This window comes from Malurus melanocephalus, unplaced genomic scaffold (genome assembly GCF_030028575.1).
Source record: "Malurus melanocephalus ecotype Western Australia unplaced genomic scaffold, MMel_1.1 scaffold_269, whole genome shotgun sequence".
Lineage (NCBI taxonomy): Eukaryota > Metazoa > Chordata > Aves > Passeriformes > Maluridae > Malurus > Malurus melanocephalus.
Window position 1 is genome coordinate 137,360 of NW_026623501.1, and position 18,286 is coordinate 155,645.

The window sequence follows — 18,286 nt, forward strand, 5'->3', positions numbered from 1 at the left end:
TTCTGTCTGCTTCACTAAGTAAACAAACTGCTTTAAAACAAAAGAAAAAAAAAAAACAAAAACCAAGAGATCAAAAATAATCAGGTGAATTTTAGGAGGGCAGTAAGGTCCTTTGAGATGCAACCCAAAGGGAGAAGATTGGAGGGGCTACAGTAGTGATGGAGAAAGCAGTCCTCCTCTACCCTTCCAACGTGGGATAGAAGGAGTCCTTGAACAGATTAAAGATGGCTACACAGGGGTTAAAAGCAAATCTTTGCCGTGGGGACTTTTGCAAAGCACAGGACAAGTAAACAAAGCAGAACTTAAAGAAGAATAATCCCATTACACCGGGACAATAGAGAAGAAAAAAGAACCAGCCCTGGATTATTTAGGAGAGCTAAGTTTTTCAATTCTCAGAAGCTGAACAGAAGCCGAGCAGAGTGACACACTGACAAAGTGACCAAGGAGCTCTATCCTCCCCGCCCCAACCACAAGCTCAGCACCCTGCAAGCACAGCTGAAACTCTGATAAGAAACTACTGAATGCTCCTTACCTGCCCTGGCCTTGACGGCTCTGGTGTTTGCCAAAGCTCTTTGCAAAAGACCAAAAAAAAAAAAAAAAAAAAAAAAAAAAAAAAAAAAAAAAAAAAAAAGGAAAAGAAGGAAAAGGAGAAAGAAAAAGATAAATGCAAAAGACCAAAAAAAAAAAAAAAAAAAAAAAAAAAAAAAAACAACCTAAAAAAAAAAAAAAAGGAAAAAAAAAAAAAAAAAAAAAAAAAAAAAAACAAAACAAAAAAACAAACCAAAAAAAAAAAAAAAGGAAAAAAAAAAATCAAAGCTAAACAACAAAAGCACAACACAGAGATGTTCCTTAAAAGCCAACAGCAACACACATCAGCTGCCAGCCAAGCAGATCTTCCACGAGACGAGATTTAAGGCACGTTTCACTTTCCCTGTCAAGGRAGACGATTTCCGAGACTTCTTAAAAAGACATCAATTCGGGTTAAAACAATTGAAATAAACCAAAACGTATCAGCACTTYAAAGGTTAACGGCCTCTGCTGAACAACATGCGTTTATCCAACCACGTCCTAGAGTAGTTTTTTCAGCCCCGAGACCAATGAGCACAGCTAAGAGGAGGGCCTTGGGATGGTGGAGAGGCTGAGTTACCCCCTCCCCTCTGCCTTCCCTCTCTCCACCGCCCCCTCCTTTTTTTCCCCTCTCTCTCTCTCTTTTTTTTTTTTCCTTAGTTTAGTAAATTAATGCAGCAAGAAACTCCCAAGATCTGGCGAGTCCTAGCAGGGGAGAGAGGGCAGAGGGGAAATGAGATGCATTAGGAGGACACTGAGCCACTTTCTTTCCGAGCACAATGGAAGTGCTTCCCAAGAAACTTCCCCTTCGCTCCCCTCCGCTCTAGCCCTGAGCAATGGGACACCTTCCCTACAGCAGCAATAACTTATTCGGGAGGAAAATAGCCCAGGAAGCAGGAATCAACAGCAGCCACACGGCGGGCAGGAAAGCGACACAACCGGGACTGCAGCACGGCTCCACACTGACAAATYCCTGTGGATGTAATTAGGAAGACACCCCGGCTAGCAGCGGAGATTAAACCCTGGGTCGTCGAGGGTCGCCGTCCCCCACTCCCATCTCACCCCCAGCACCCTGATGGCAAACCTACACCCGCTGCGTCCGCCCGTGTCGCCAGCCTGATGTCCGGAGCGACATCCCGCTGAAGGGAGCTTTCGGCGCGGGCAGCCCGGAGCTCCGGCCCCGAGCGGCACTGCAGTGGCGGTGGCGGGGGCACCGGCGGAGGAGGGACGAGCCGAGGCGGCGGCGGAGCGGAGCCGGCGCTGTCCGCGGTGCTGAGCGGGGCGCACCGGGCGCTGTCCGCGGTGCTGAGCGGGGCGCACCGGGCGGTGCTGAGCGGAGCCGCCCGCCCGCGCCCCGGCCCCGCCGGGGGTGTTTCGCTTCCCCCACCGATTCTCCCCCAAGTGCCGGGTTACTTTATTGGCCAACCCCACCGGCCCACCCCTCAGTACAAAAAAAAAAAAAAAAAAAAAACCAACAGCGAGAGCTGGAAAAATGTGCAACGTCAACGCGCTCGGAGTCTACGTGTGGGAGACGATCGTTTTCTTCAGGTAAGGCTCCGCTTTTCGGGAGGAGCGCGGCGGGGCTGGAGCGCCGTGCCCAGCCCAGCTCGGGGGGCAGCCCCTGGGCACGGCGGCGGTCCCCTGCCCCCAGCTGCCCTGTCGCCTCCCCTCGGTCCCCCGGGCTGGTGTCGCACAGCCCTGGGCTCGGGACGTTCCGAGGCTCTGGGAGTTACTCCGTTTAATTAGCACCGCAATCGYGCTAACCGCAGTGCTGAAAACACCGACCCCGGCTGCTTGCAAAGTGACAGCTAGTGGCGGCTGGCAATGCTGCACTTGAATTTGCCCGGGTAAATATCCCCACGTCGCCCCCTCCCCATCCTCAGACTGCAGGTGAGTTCCGTGGGATGCTTTCACTGCTTGCCTCTGAGGGCTCATCCTCTATCCTCAGCTGGCTGTGTCTAAAGTCACTGAAAGCAAAGMATTTTCTCCTTCCTTCCCAACTTCTTTTTTTTCTTTCATGTTGTTTTGACTATTCTTTCTGTGCAGAATCTAAAYGAAAGCCAAAGGGGAGGCGGGGGAGCTTTTTTCACTTGTGCCCATTATCACCCAGCTGCATTTTGACTCTGGTTTAGACGTGTTCTGTTTCTCATTAAGGCTAAGATAGAAGGAACAGCTTTAGTTTTAAAGAATTGTTTCTTGCCCATCTAYCCTTGTAGTGCTTTTATTAAATGGACAAAAAAAATACTGGAAGGTAAAAGCTTCTATATTTCAATGAAAAATGCAGCCTGCTGTAGCAAGTGAGAGATGCCAGATACCAGCAATAGGAGAAAAAAAACTCTGTTTCATGGCCTGAACTTGCTCATCAGTCTCAGCTTTCATTTCAGTTTGTGGTGCTTACTTCTGTGTTTTGCCAAGTCTCATCTTACATTAGTTTAATGTGAAAACACAGACATTGTTTGCATACACATCACTGGCATAATACTTACTATTTTACGAACGCAGTAGCAGACCTGCTGATACTGGCCAGACTTGGAGCTAACGYTCTCTTTCCTATTGAGCACAAAAGTCTTTCTAGGCATAAAAAYTGGAATATTCCCACTTTCTTCTGCAATTCCACAGAAATTCAGAGAGAGCAAGATTGTTTCACTAACTCAAAGCAGGAAATGTTTACGTTAGGTAAACCAAAAAATAAGTTCTAGAAATAACTAAAACCACCACTAAAACCGCCAATCTCTGAGAAGCAATGGCCAACAACCAACACTTCAGAGCCATCCTTTCTCATCTGAGTCACAAGTGTATTGCATCCCTTCACAACGGACTGAGGTGGGCTGAAAGGGAGCAAATAAACTCTGAGATAAACAATGGTGGAGCATTGGGTTAAAAAAAGCAAACAAACAAGACTATAAAACACAAACAGCAGAAAGCAAAAGGAAAATCAAATAAATGAAAAAAAAAAGAGTGTTTGCAGGCTTGTATTTGTTATGGCCCTGGTACTGAAGCTTCTGTCTGGGTCTCCTCTGGGATGCACACTCGTCCTGCAGACYCTGCTCATGCTTGTGCTTCACAGAACACGTGTGAGCACTGACAGGTTCCCAGCACATCAATCACAGTCCTGGACATTCAAACCCCTGGTAAACCACTCACCTCAGAATCTAATGCAAAGGTTTGTAATGCTATGAATTATACACAGACATTTGTGATATTACATCATATTGCATACAAAAGGTATTTCTGGAACTTTAATTTTCCCAAAATCAACATTTGAGAATGTTTGGAAATGCTTTAATTCAGTTAGAGGGAAAGGACAAAATCCAATTAGTTTATACACTGCAATCATTTTTGAAAGAGGACAAAAAAAATACCAAAGAAACAAAACAAAACAATCGGTAATTCCTGCTCAGAACTAGCTCTACGCAATGTTTTTCCTTCTTTCTATCCCATTTTGTGTTATGTGTTCAATTTATTACAGGCCAAAAATCTATCAGCCTTTCTGGTCCAGGAATAGCTTTGCTATTTCAGTTCAGTAAGGGAAGTTTATTAATTAACAATCATTCATAAATCTTGTGTGTAAATTACTCCTACACTCAGTCATACACAATGTTTAACAAACTCAAAGCTGATAATCCAATAATCCWTAAGAGAAGTATGCATTGCTTTCAATTACAGAGTGCACCATGCTTTAYTGTCAGCCTGTCTGAAACATTCTGGAAAGAGAATCCATTATGTGTTAGCACTTATACCACACAAATATTTTAAAAAATAATAAAATGTAATGTTCCAAGGAAAATTATACACAGCCAATACAAGAAAATAAGCCAATATAGGAAATAAGGCTAGATTTGTTGCTTAACAAAAATGTCCTCCACCAGCCTTTTAAGAAACAAGACTCTATGGGAAAGAGTAACAGCTGGTGTGTGGATGCAAACATTATGGTATTGCCAATATGATATTTGTTTCTGTTACAGTTGGGGTGTTTTAGAAGGAATTTGTGAAATGYGGCTTATTCTGACATGCCTTTCTTTATGGAAGAGCACTTCCCATCCTGCTACCTGCCTCCTCAGACTGCAGTCACTTAGCTGTGACTAAGGCATTTACTGGGAACTTGGACAGAGGCAGGGATGGGAGCTGCACTGGGGTGGGAGATGAAGASAGCTTGTTTGACCAAGCTGTCCTTAAAGGTATCTAGTTAAAGTGCTAGTGCTTTAAAACAAATTGGACAGTTTGAGACAATATTGGGCACAGGGATTTCCAGATGTCCTGCTGATATCTGTGGAGACATTTACAATCAATCATTCTCCCAAAGTCTAGCTGCAAACACTGAATGTTCAGTYGTGAATTCCTTCACGCAGAACAAAATGCTCCCTTATCCCGTGATGATCTTGCCTGGACTTTCTGTTGTACCATYAAATTTTAATAGCTGTAATGGTCCAGAAACACCACTGCATAAGCTGGAGGTAGGAATKCACCTTGTACAAATTAGGAGATAAGAGATGCCCTAGAAATGACACCTTACCCAGCTGGGCACTGTCCTGTGAGGCTTTGAAAATCTCTGGGCCTGATTTTTGTCCTAATATCAGCAATCAGCAGCACGACCTTCATGACTCAAGATTGAAGTTAGCCCCTCCTGAACAACAATCTGTCAGCAAGCAGGAGTGATTCAAGGCAACTGCTCCAAGTGAGTCACAGGCTAAAAGTTGCTGCCAGCCTCAGTCCCTATTGGATTGCTCCAACTGGCGTGTTTGTATTCCCTCCTGTCAGTAACAGAGCTCTTCATTGCCAGTTTTTAAAACAACAGGAATGAGAACGTGATGCCTCAACTTTGTGGGGAGGAAAAAAAAACCAAAACAAAGCAATAAACTTTCTCCTAAAACAGTCTTGGCAYGTAAAGGGGGTGATTGGAGAGCTGCTGGGTTCATTCCTTGAAAATACCAGAAGARAAAATGCAGGAGAAGAAAAAGAATAACCTGCACCATATCTGTAAGGCTCCTGCTATAGCTCTGCAGTGACAGGTTACATTAAAGAGCTGCCAGTAAGTAAAGCCTTAACCAGAGCCTTCCAGAGCCACAAGATAAACAAGGTAACAGATAGTCTCAATAGTTACAGAATATTTGCCCTTTGCTAACTAAAATCTACCAGAAGTTGTGCCTTACGACCTGTTGTGCCCCTGCAGAGTCCGTCATATTCATGAAATAAAAATAATTTAGAAAAGTCTGGGACCAGATGGCTCTAAGGATACTCTTTGGCTGGTTTTGGTCTGCAACCTTTAATAGCCCCATTAGAGACTCTGCTAAAAGGGTTACCCAGCCAGGGTTTGAAAATGTGAYGATGCAGACAATTCTAGAAACTCTTATAAATCATTCTGTAAAGAAAGATTAATTTGGTGTCATTGCAGTAAAAGCACAAAATGTCTGGGACCCTGCTGTCTGCAGGGACTTTGATCCATCCATCCTGACTCCTGCATTTTAGACAAGACAAATCAAGGTAAATTATGTGAAATATTTTCTATCAGTCTGGGCTTAACCTCCTGCAAACAGCTGCCTTAAACAACTCCAGCCCTGCTCTKTGGATGGTTCAGAGCAAAAGACAAGGCTCCACAAATGTCTGGAAAAAAAACCCACCCTTTTCTTCCACTGTCAGTTATGTACAAAGAGCAGGAGAGCCCTATATAGCCAACTTGCTTAACAAAATCATTGCAAGGAACGTTGCAGTTTCTCACATGGACTAATTAAATATCCTTGGCCTCTGAGGCACTGGTGCTGAGCGAATTTTAGGTAATGTAGGCTGGCTGTCCACCTTGGCTTGCTCTGATCATTACCCCACACTGCAGCAGTCCCACTGGCAGAACAGAGATTTACTGCTCAAATACCTGAGAGGAGCTGCTTCTGGGAAGRGATCGAGATGTGGAGGGAATGGTCAGACCCTGCCCTTACAAATAAAGGCACTACAGAGACTTCCTTCAAAAACAACAACTTAGGAATGGAAATTCTCATTCCCCTTCGCCCATGAGGGGTGTTGGAGACCCTTAGCTAGGCAGCAAGTCAGCAGCAAAGGGTCCTGTGACTTTGAGTGTCCCAGATTCAACAGCACAGGAAAAGGCTYGGGAAGTTCACTCTGCTGCTGACCGAGTGATTCCAGCCAGAAAGGAAAGCTCTCGTAAGCAACAGCACAGGGCAGCTCCCCCTGGYCCTGGGCAAACACGTCCCTTGTCAGCTTATGAAATTCATCTCACCACATCCTCACRGGCTGACCTGGATAGAAAAAGATCCCAACATCTGATTTAAGAAGTTAATCAATGTCCAAAATTAAATTACTTTATTATCCCAGCGCTGAGCAGCAATCATTCATCTGTAATGGAAAACCAGCAGACAGGCCTGTTCTCATTTCATCCCAGCATRCAGGTTAAAAGGACTCTCCAAATTCCGGTGTCAAGAACAAGATGTCAGACCACCTAATGAATATAATTGCTATTTAGGCATTGATGAAAGACAAGGGTCTTAAAAAAATAAATCATGCTTTAAAAATTACAACATCCAAATCAAACTCACAACATTTAATTATGTCAAATCACATCACCTATTCTCACTTGCTTATTTTCCTTAACCTGGAGCTTTTCTGAGATCYCAAAGTGATCAGTGTTAAGACAACAGATAGGCCTGTTAAAAAATTATGACTTCCATCTGGTTTATCTGCCTGTATCAGCTCTCACTGTTGTGGCACATTAAATCAAAGTTTCRCTATTTCCAGTAAATTACCCTTTTGCTCTCATTACCTGGCCCACTTCTACTGACCTTTATCTATCAGAAAGAGCACAAATCATTGTTATTCTTGCAAACTATGGTTATGCTTGTGCACTTCACACCTTTCAAAAGAAAGGATTCATAAGATTTAAAAGCTAAAAATGTCATGGCAGCACACCCTCCCCAACATGGATTGAATCAAATGTTTTGATCAAATGTTAAGAAAAAAAAGTAATTACAAGAACTTTTGATAGTTTTAGTTTGGGAAAAAAATCCAACAAAATTACAAAAACCCCAACCAAAAACACACCAAAACCCAACACCAACTTGGGATAAACAAAGCAAAACAGAATGAGAGGAGCAGGAATTCCTCCTGCAAGGCACTGGAAGGATCATTAGCAGCCATGRCCAGACAACTCAACACCAAACTCTYTGKCTGCTGAYTGCCAGACCTACTTGCACAGACCAGGAAAGAGCAATTTTTGCATTGCACKTGGTAAATAAAATATTGCTAGTTCAGCTGGTCAGGTCCCTTTAATGAGACAAAATAATTTACCGGTTTCTTTCTCTCAGCTTTTCCCCAAAAGTATCCAAACAATTTATGTTTGTGTTTACAGAGTCAGACAGAACAGAAACTCCAGAGGAGGTGGTTTGCACTGGGATCTCTTAGCCAAGATTGGTGCAAAATGTTACCATTCCCTTCCCCTCTTGGGAAAGTGCTGATGCAGCCCAACTGGTCTGGTCCTGCACACTTTGGTCCCACCTGTGCTCGCGATCACATACACACCTCCGAGCTGCTCTTAAATCTCTCTGATGCTCCAAGAGATTAATGTACAAAAACTGAAAAAATCTGAAAATTATTTGTCCTTCCCTGAGCAAGGCCAAAGCCGAGAGGGGGCCTGCAGAGAACAGAAATAGATGGGGGCAGATGCACCCATCGTTTACAAGAGCTGAGCTCTCCCCATTGTGCTGACAGCCCATCCATACAATGCACCACCGTGAGCTGCTGATTTGGGGGCTGCACCACATCTGGCTGGTGCATAGGCACAGCTGGCATCCTGTAAATACAGCCCTGCTGGATCAAAGTGCCAGCAGRAGAGCAGGAGAAATCTTAATTGACCAAATTCCATGAAATTTGGATTTTGAGAGGGAGGGGAAAACAAAGGAACACACTTTCGCACCCCTGCCTTCCTTTTGATTTCTCCCTCTTCACCCTTCCATGGAGCTCACAGCCTACTAGGAAAAAAAAAGGGGGGAAAAAAAGCCAAAACACCCAAGCAGCTTAGCAGACAGCTAGGGAGCCCTCTTGTTTTTATCAGTGCCTCACTGTGGGGTGGGTGAAGAGGGAACAGAGCACCAGGGGCTGCCAAGACCAGGAGTGTCGCATGCCTGGAACAGCAGGGCTTGCAGTGCCATCAATCATCCCCGGGCTGCCTCCAGAGCAGAGCTGCCGCCAGCAGCTCCCCTCACCCTGCCAGCGGGGCTGCGACCACTCGCCCAGAATGCAAATCCCGTCCCCCAGCCCCGGCAGGGCCGSAGCAAACACACAAATCAATTAAACAGCAGCACAAGTGGGATCGGGGTGGATCGCGCCTCTACCACGCGCGCCTGGCTCGGCAGCAAAACGCAGCCGAGCCAAGATTCATGCAGAATATACAAACAAAATCATGTTTTTCTCACCTTTATGTTTTTTCCTCCGATTTTGTTGTTATTCTTTTATTTCAGCTGATGCCAGTAAAAAGATGCATTGTATAAAGCCTTGAGCAMAGACCCCTCCTCCCATCCTTTGTGGGGCTGTTATAAAACCCGAGAGCTTGCAAGGGCCAGCCGTTATTAGCACCATTTAGAAAACCTTAGATCCAAATGTCCTTGCTGGTGCCAAGAGTGCCTGTGCAAGGTGGGTTCAGTCCCCATTACAGCAGGATGTGTTCACCACAGGTATTATCCCAGTGGGGAGTGGAGAAGCTGAGGGWTCCTGGGTGAGGAACATAAGAACTGTAAAGACAGGTTGTGGGCAAAAAAAAGTGACTTTCTTTGGGGTACGTTTACAATTCTGTCCCTGTTCACTCCCAGGGCTTTCACCCTCTGGAAGCACCACTGAGCAGGGCAATAGCTGCTGCCACACACACACAGACCACAGAATTCTTTCCCAAGGTCTCCCAAGATCTCATTTACAAACAGAAATGTGTGCATCCCACCTCTCCTGCCACCCCCCRTGCCTGGGAATTGCAAGCATTGTCCAGCTTCCAGCCCCATCCATCACACCCTGACACCGAGCTWTGGGCTTTGAAATCATCTCCCAGCAGTGAGGCTGACAAAGCAGCAGCCTCATCAAACACAACTTGCTCTTCTGCACCAGGGTTGAAAAGACAGAGTTTGTTTTGTCAGGGAGCTGAAGAAACCAAAGTCAGAGGGCAGCTGGAGTGAGGAGGAGAAAATCCCTCCTGGGCAGGGGACCCAGGGCTTAGCCATTCATTCCAGAAGTTACATTTGATTATTGCTCATGAATAAACTGATGAATTACATGAGGAATTACAGATGRCACAAAGGGAACATTCAACTCGAGCAGGGTATTTGTGTTGCAATGACAACAACCAATTCCATCAGAAAACATCAGCACAAGGGCTCTCATCACACAACTCATTTTACACACCATGAAATACATCAGAAAACCCCAGTTTTACCACAGGACCCACAGTTTTGTAGGTAGGCTACACAGGTTAGCTCAGGAGACCTTTTCAAAGGATCTGCAGTGAAAAGTTCCATTTCAGAAGATAAAACCCATCATCACTCTGCACTGCATCTCACATCTCTTTTAAAAGAATTCTATTCATACCCCTTCTGATTTAGCAAAAAAAAAAAAAAAAAAAAAAAAAAAAAAAAAAAAAGTTACAATATCCTTACTTAATCTTAACGAGCAGCATAAATCCTTAAACTAAAACTAATTTTTAAAAAGCTGCCGTAGCGAGCTATTTGAACTGATGAAAACGCGCCTGAGAGCTCGACTGCAGAGCTATAGATAGAAGAGCATCCACAATTTCTCGTAATTCTCTGACACTTGTCTGGTCTGTGATCTAAAACCCTCTGACGTCAATTGAGGTTCCCATTGCAGCTCTCCATCCAAACACTAAATCAGGAGAACATCAGTAAAGAGAATATTCTTACCTAGATKATGAAGTTTCATCTTGTAAAGACATTTTCCCACTTCATTTTCTGCCTTCAGGAGGGCTGTTTATGCACGGCTTTGAATTTCTGACTAGCCCCCCTGACTTTAAAAGGAATATTCAGTGTGTGTGTGTGAAGTTACAGACACATGCTTTTGTCTTTGCAAGGATGCTTTTCCCCTTTGCTTTTCAACAGAAAAAAAAGCAATTATAACTTTATATTTTTGTAAGCCTCTCAGTATATGCACAAGTGATGAGAGCCAGTGTTTGCTGGGTTTATTTCACAAACAATTAAAACCTGAACTTTGACTTGTGCTTCTCCATTTTTAGAACTGTTTTCAAACCTGTCTCATTAATTTAGGATCATACATCTCCAGAAAGTCACTACGTGTGCTCCAACAGCTGTAGATGCTTCTGGAAGAGGGAATAGTTGAGAAAGTCRGTAGAGAGATTGCCTGTGGCTCAAAAATTAATTTATCACTTTTTTTTAAAATATGTGGTAAGCAAGAGTGACCACACAACAACAAACCTTACGAAAAGCAGCAGCCCAGAACAAAACTGAGCACAATTCCCATGCAATTTATCGGTSCCCCTGTGCTCTTCCCATCTCAAGCATACACAATATGCAGATTTCTCCTCCCCCCAGCCAATTGTCTAGTCATTTATTATTTTCCTATTGCTCTGTCCAGGCAGCGTCAGCAAATGTTCCAAGTGCTGGTGTCTTTCCATAGAGTTAATCAGTGTAATTGGGATGGTTTATCGTTCTGGACAGAGTGTTTTGCCATATGGCATAGGAGCCATGGGCTGCAGGAGCATGGCAGTGGAGCACAGACACGGGAATGCTGCAGTCTGAAGAGATTTTTCTCACTCCTGTAAAGTTTTTACAGCTTTCCCTGGGTGAGAACGATCACAGAGGGTTAAATCCCTGAGATCCATAAGAAAGTGCCTCCCAGCTCCTCTCCTCTGCACAGCCACAGGGACCAGTGGCAACATGGGCTGTCCAAAACGTTTGAGAGTGTTTTGGGATCCTTTGGGTTAAAACTTTAACTGATTACATCCTGTACTTACTGCAATGCAGTTACTTCTGGTGCAAGAGCAAGAACTGGTYTAAAGAGCTCACAGCAACCGAGCACAGGCATCCAGGACAGAGATATTTAACAAACCTTCTCTTTCTTTCCTGTCCCCATCCTCCTGTCAGGAATGGAGACAAATAATAGCTCATTGCCCATTTCTTTCTCAGAGTGAAATCTCCTCACAGGTTCTCAATTTCCRTATTTCTCCAGTCTCACTGGACACATCTGCTTTCCTATCCCATTCCAACATCCAGGCCTGCTCCCTGCCTCTGAATTAAGAAAACAACCMAGTCCAAATTCTCTCCCCGACTCTGAGAATTAACTTTTAAATTCCCCCCAGCACCCACTGGGTGTAACAGTGCCCAGGGCTGTAACATGCCAAGGGATTGAGATCACTTCTGTGCAGCCAGCACATGTGTAACACTCACAGCTCTTTCTGCTCAGCACCATGACCAGCCAAAAACTCAGTATTGGGGCTCTCTTCTCTCCCACACAACTCCACTCTTCTTTCTCCTGCCTGTCTCTACTGCTGCAGGCCAGGAATTCAGACAAGGTGATGGAGAAAAGCACACAGGCAATGAGTTTCATCCTATTTAATTGAATTGCATATCAATATTGATTGTGCTATTAATTTTGATAGTAAATCTAATCATTAAAATAAAAAGTCTGCTTGCARTCTCTGCCAAGGCTTCCCAGCAAGGGTCTGGCAGCATTCCCCTCCTGATAACATGTTGGTGTGCAGACAGAAATAAATGTCTGGGTGCAGAGTTTAGGGCTGCCCTTTTTCTTTTCACCAGGACAATGTGTCCTTCCTGCTGCTGAGGAGATGAGAGAGACAAGACAGCCCCAGCACCAGCATGATCTGAATCCAGGCTGAGCTCTGCTGAGCTCCAGGGTCTGCTCAGGGGTTTCTGTGCCCAGGGAGAGGGTTCAGGAGGAGGAAGGAGAGTTCCCAGGGCAGCAGTAGTTAATAATGGACAGCACAACACCCAGCTGCTGTTCTCTTGGCAGCTGCACCTCTCAGAGCCCGCTGGAGTCAATAAAACTCAGCTGATGGATTCTCCTGCATCCCCAAGCCCCAACCCTGTCCCAACCCTGTCCCTGTCTTTGAAGGCGATGGGGATACAGTTCTTCTGCTCCCCTCAGCCTGCTCAGAGCTGATGGATATGTCCCTCCCCTGGGACATGTACTTACAGAGAACATCGCATTTGAAGGACAAATGCATGAGGAGGCAGCTCACCTGAACACTATTCCAAACACATCCCTGCCAAGGTTTCTGGCTTGCTGCATTTCAAAAATAAAATAAAAAAAAAATAAAAAAAACCTTAAAAACCACTTCAGAAACCTTTGCTGAGCAGCACAGAACCAGGGTAGGGGATCAGGTATCTTCTATTTCCCCAGMCTGCAGAGATCCCACTTCTCTTGAGCCACTATGCAGTGCCTCTTTACCTTCACAGGGACCTGATCTTTCCACATTTTGCAGAGAGATATTTCCTCTGCAAACACTTGTTTTGCAACAGTTTGTTTCTCCTGCCAGACATAATTTTTTACACTCAGAATTAATGATTAACAATTAAATTATTTGACAAGGGAATAGAGGCCCCGTGCTAATTAAATTCCTTCATCACTCCTCTTTGAAAAGCGAAAAAAAAAAAAAAGAAAATATATTTCTCAATATCAGCATTCAGCCAGAGCAGGGCATTTTGTGATGTTGGACTTAATTAGATGGACAACCATGGTCACAACCAAAAAAACACGTATGGAAATGTTGCTCAAGGATCATGCAAATRGAAGGAGGAAGAGGAGGAAACAGACAACTGGAAAGCCAGGAATTGAGTGAACAGACACAGCCAGACTGCAGAAGAGCCACTTTCTAAACCAAATAATAGTTTATAAGAATATACCATGTTTAGCTGAAACAAAATAATGCAGACAGAGTAAACAGTGACAATATAGGCTGGGAAAAGGCAGCAATAGGTGCCCTGCAAAGCCTGGCTGCTCTGTTTTAAGGAATGCAATCCCGAGCTGCTGGGCTGCTCATCTCCATCACCCTCACATCCCAATCGTGGGCTGGACCTCCCGGGGGCTCGGCGGTGTGTGCTTACACACCAGCATTAATATCACAAAAGATTACGCTGGTTCATCGACCCTTTGAAGAGATCCTTCCCATTGTAGCTGCTGTGATGATTGCCTGATGGCACTTTCTCAGCCAGATCCACTAGGGATTACAGCAGCATAAATAAGATAAGCTGCTGTCTGACTGCTATTAAAATGTGCCGAGACGCGCGGCTCAGACAACTCTTACACCACTGCAAACTCCATCCTCGGTGCGTTTGTTACAGGCTTTGCCTCCTTTTGTTTATTCACAGAATAAATCTTCTCCCTGAACARCACAGCAGCCCACGCTAAATTTCCAATTCTCTTCTATTGCCAATAATTTTCAAATTGCTTGGCGATTTCCCTCTCCTGGTCTCTGCTGAGCCAGGAGGCGAACAGTCCTGTGGGACTTTYGAGGGTGTTCTGGAAGGACTAAAGGATGGAGAAAACCCCAGAAAGCTCCCAATGCAGCACATACAGCACTGGTCTGACAGGCCTGGAAAACAGAGAAGGCTGGCAGCTTTTTTTGGGTGCTGCCTGAGCCAAGCTGCCATTGCACAGCTCAAATGTCACGACCAGAGTGAAGATTTTGGGGTTCTGTTAGACAGAATCCATCCACCTAAAGCAGTGGGGTGGATCAGCCCCTCTGTAGCTCCCAGTGGTGTTTTCTACTATTATTTCTAAGCTATAGAGTAGACTCATCTGCCTGCTGGAAAGGCTTTGCTGCTCCCTGTGCACTGCTTCCTTGCTTTTTCTTGTTAAATCCACGGGGATTCTGGTTTTAGGAAAGCATCTAATAACCAAASAGAGGCTGAAGGGAACTCAGAACCCACCATTCCCAGGCCAACAACACACACAGCAGCCAGACAGAGATTTTAAAACACACATCAAGACACTGATGGCATGTGTGGCAGTTTCAGCACATCCCCAAAGGGGCTCCTGTTCACAGGGATGGGCATGAAGYTGCAGAAAGCAGTGGGGCTGTGAGAGGCTGGTCCTCTCCCAGATGTTTCTGAGCTTCAGTTACCCAAAAATACATTTCCAAGCTGGAAGTGAGCCCATGAAATTCATCTACTTGCAACTTCGATGCATCAAAAAAAAATCAGAAAATGGTACCCAAGAAATACAGTCTCACTCAGTGGAAGTGGGGGGAATATATTCAACATAGGCTTTCACACTGAATTTACAGGAAAGATGAGCACCGATTTCTGTGCTTTTCCACCTCATTTTTTAAAACAAATGCCAGGGGAATTGCAGTTTCTAATTATCTTCTTCCACTTAAAGATTATTAGATGCTTATTAGGTTTGTATTGCCTCTCCCCTCCCACACACATTTTCCATTTCCATATACTTCTTCCAGTCTACAGTTAATGAGAAGAAATCAGTGTATTGCACTGTCTGGCATCTTGCTGAAGTGGCAGAAGTTTTTGGTTACCAAGTCRTTTGCTGCTTAATTGAAATCTTTTCTCTGGACTCATTGCCATGCAGACACTCCATTGGAATGCAGTAGTCAAGCCCAGTATTGATTGTCCTCCCACCCCCAGCTTTCTTCTTCTGAGTTTGCAAATCAATTGCACCCTGTTGCTTTCCTTCTATAAACAAATTAAATTAATAAACATCACCCATTCCACAACCCCATTTGCCCCTGGAACACTCTGGTTCTGCTTTGCATGTTTTCTTAGGGCAGAGATGGGGACAAAACAAAAAAGGGGACTCAATTATAGCAAGAGCAAGATCCACAATTTGTCAGGTCACCACCGAGCAGGACGTGCACCAGCCCCTTCAGATATGGCCCAGTGTGGGAGGGGGTTGGGAATACACAAAGGGGTGACTGAAATCTTGGTTTGATGCTCTCACTGGAAGTTGTCTGGAATTCATCTCCTCTCTTCACTGCAGAAATTGAAGTATTTTTAACAATTAAGAATCCAGCGAACATAGAACTCCTTTGCAAATTGCAAAAGGAGCCAGACTGCAGTTGTGAGTTTGCAGGATTGAAAACCAAGGCTTGGCAAGCCATCACTGCTGACACCAGAAAAGAAAGTCAATGCAATGCAGGTTACCAGATTCCTGATTTTGAAATTATGYACCCAAACACTGTTGAATCCCATCTGATTTTTAAAGTTCTGAGGAAMAAAATGGTCCAAAATGCTCTTTTCAAAATAACAGCTGTGTCTTCGGGGTTTCAGCTCAAACTTGTGTTGGATGAACTGGTCTTTGGGGGCAGGATCACATTAATACCATGCATCATTATAGTACCAAATTCTTCCCAAAAGATTTTTTAACAGTGTTTAGTCCTTCTCCTGCAGGTTTGACTACTGCAAAACTTCCCAAGGTCTCATACTGTTAGAGGACTCTGCTGTCATTTGTGTGGATTTGTGTAGCCAAATATCTCGTGCCTGTAGCAAACTTCCAGCTGTACTGTCAGGGGCTCCTCACTGTTCCCACACATCTTTTGTATGGTAAAAAATCCAAGAGTTTTGCAAAGTGCGAAGGAATGGCCTCACTTCCTCCTGAGCAGCTTCTTTTGGCTCATTTTACATTTGCACTGCAAAGCTTCCTGCAGGCTTTACCCAGCACCAGGCACYYGARCCCACAGGCAGGCACAGCTCTCACCCTAAGAACATTGCATAGGTGATTTTGGAGATTTTTTGGCTAACCAAGGCAATTTTACTCAACACTTTCAGCCTGGGAAGAGACTGGGTTTGAGTAGAAACCAGAGGGAAGGTGCTGAATGGTGYCTGTTCCTGTCTATGAAGTCAAATCTCCCTGCAAAGCAGAGAATGAGCACTGGAAATCAAGGGTCACTTGTTCCTGTGTGGATGGCAAAAACAGACTTCCTAAGCGTGAATCATCACTCTGCAAATCTTGCAGACTCCCATCAAGTCAGTAGCCACATTGTCAGCCATAGGTTTTTCTCTCCTACAAATTAATCCACGGTTTCACTCCTACTGCCCCAGAGGCCATACAGATCCCAGAAAGATTCCATTTCCTTTCATCTTCAACCCAACACGAGTGTAATTTCAGGATCACACTCCAGCCCGTGGTGCTGTGTTGAACCCAGACCCTGCATTGCAGGTACCAACAGCAAAGGCTGGGCTGATCAGCAAAACCACCTCTCAAGCCCACAGCCCCAAAGGCTCTGCACGAGCTGTGTCACCACGTGATGCTCATTTAAACATCAAATTCCAGATTTCTCTGATCCTACCTGCCTTTTGGAAAATCATCCTGCCAGAGTACTGAATATGCTCCTTGCTATTTGCCCTGTAATTAAGCAGTAATTGCTGCCCAAGGCTAATCTCAGAGTGTATTTTACCTGTGGAGCTCAGCAGCAGAGTTCACATTTGTAATTTAGTGGCACGCCGAGGAGCTGTACCTAAACTCACAAAAGGATTTTCACTACTCATCATCTCTCTTCGACTTTGGTGGCAGCTGGGATTCTGTATTTGGAGATGTTTGGGCTGGGCAAACAAATTAGCCGAGACCAGCCTCATTAGGAATTCACATGGGTACCCATCCTGCCTCAGCAGGAATAAGATGCTGACTGCTCTGTTTCTGGACCCCAAACCCTCCCCAGCACGGGATACACACTGAAACCTCCTCTTTATTTYTACTTGTGCAGCCTGGCAGCCTCCAAGGAAGCTGAAGCAGCAGCTCGATCTGCCCCCAAACCCATGTCTCCTTCYGATTTCTTGGATAAGCTGATGGGGMGAACTTCAGGATAYGATGCCAGGATCAGACCAAATTTTAAAGGTATGCAAAAACCCAGCTTTATTTCTTTTTGGCACTGAAAAATGCATGCAATCCTCCTTAATATCTCCCTAAGTCCATATGGAATATTAATATTTATGTTCTTATGAAGTATGTATTATAATATTTGGCACACGGATCCCCGTAGATGCCTGGAAAGACATCGGCAAATGTCTGTTCAGAGCGGAAACAAGCTTGTAAGAACTTTACACACAGGAAACACCAGGTCCCCYAATCTCTGCTTGAATATAGGGATGAGGATCATGCCAAACCAAGCAGTGACTGGCAGGGAGCTGAGAACCTTAAAGGTTAAGATAAAATCTCCAACTTCCCTTTCCCCTACAGTCACTGCCCACAGCACCTGCTAAAGGCAGGCAGTGCTCCCCCTTACACAAGGGCAGTGTCTCCCACCAGCTCCAAAAAAATCCCCCAAGATTCCAGGGGCAGCCCAAACCATCCCTGTCCCCCATAGTAAAGGGATCTTGCACCCAGAACTGCTCCATTGTTTCACTCTCCCAGTCCACCCCATACTCCATGGCAGTCAAAAGTACAGAATCAGGCCCTGGTAGAGGCAGCAAAACTTCTCTTTTCTCCTCTAAACACCTCTTCCAGCAAGGGTGGGGTTTGGAGTTTTGGGATGGAGTTTTTGGATGGCTCTTTCAGCCTGGTCTAATGGAAGATGTCCCTGCACATGGCAGAGAGGTTGGAACCAGAGGATCTTTAAGGGCCCTTCCAGCTCAAACCATTCTATGATTCTTTTGCTTTCCTTTTTAACTGAACTCACTTTCCCAGAGCTCTTTGGCCTCGAATCACACCCAGAGATAAAGCAGGACCTGCCMCTCTCAGACACTGCCCAGCCATTTCCAATGCTCATTTTGCTCACTTCTTTTGTTTCCTGCAA

General features: G+C 44.9%; 1 protein-coding gene across 3 annotated transcripts in view; it reads left to right on the forward strand.

Moving 5' to 3' along the window:
- Positions 1-2,059: 2,059 nt before the first annotated feature.
- The window catches only part of GLRA1 (glycine receptor alpha 1), a 36,645-nt gene continuing 20,418 nt past the window's right edge, over positions 2,060-18,286 (forward strand). For 2 of the 3 annotated variants that reach the window (XM_057376077.1, XM_057376078.1), the window contains exon 1: positions 17,295-17,388. In XM_057376077.1, the coding sequence (XP_057232060.1) occupies positions 17,310-17,388 (79 nt within the window). In that variant the 5' untranslated portion in view covers positions 17,295-17,309. Of the gene's footprint in view, positions 2,116-17,257; positions 17,389-18,286 lie in introns of those variants that run through there. The other variant, XM_057376076.1, reaches the window with a different exon arrangement.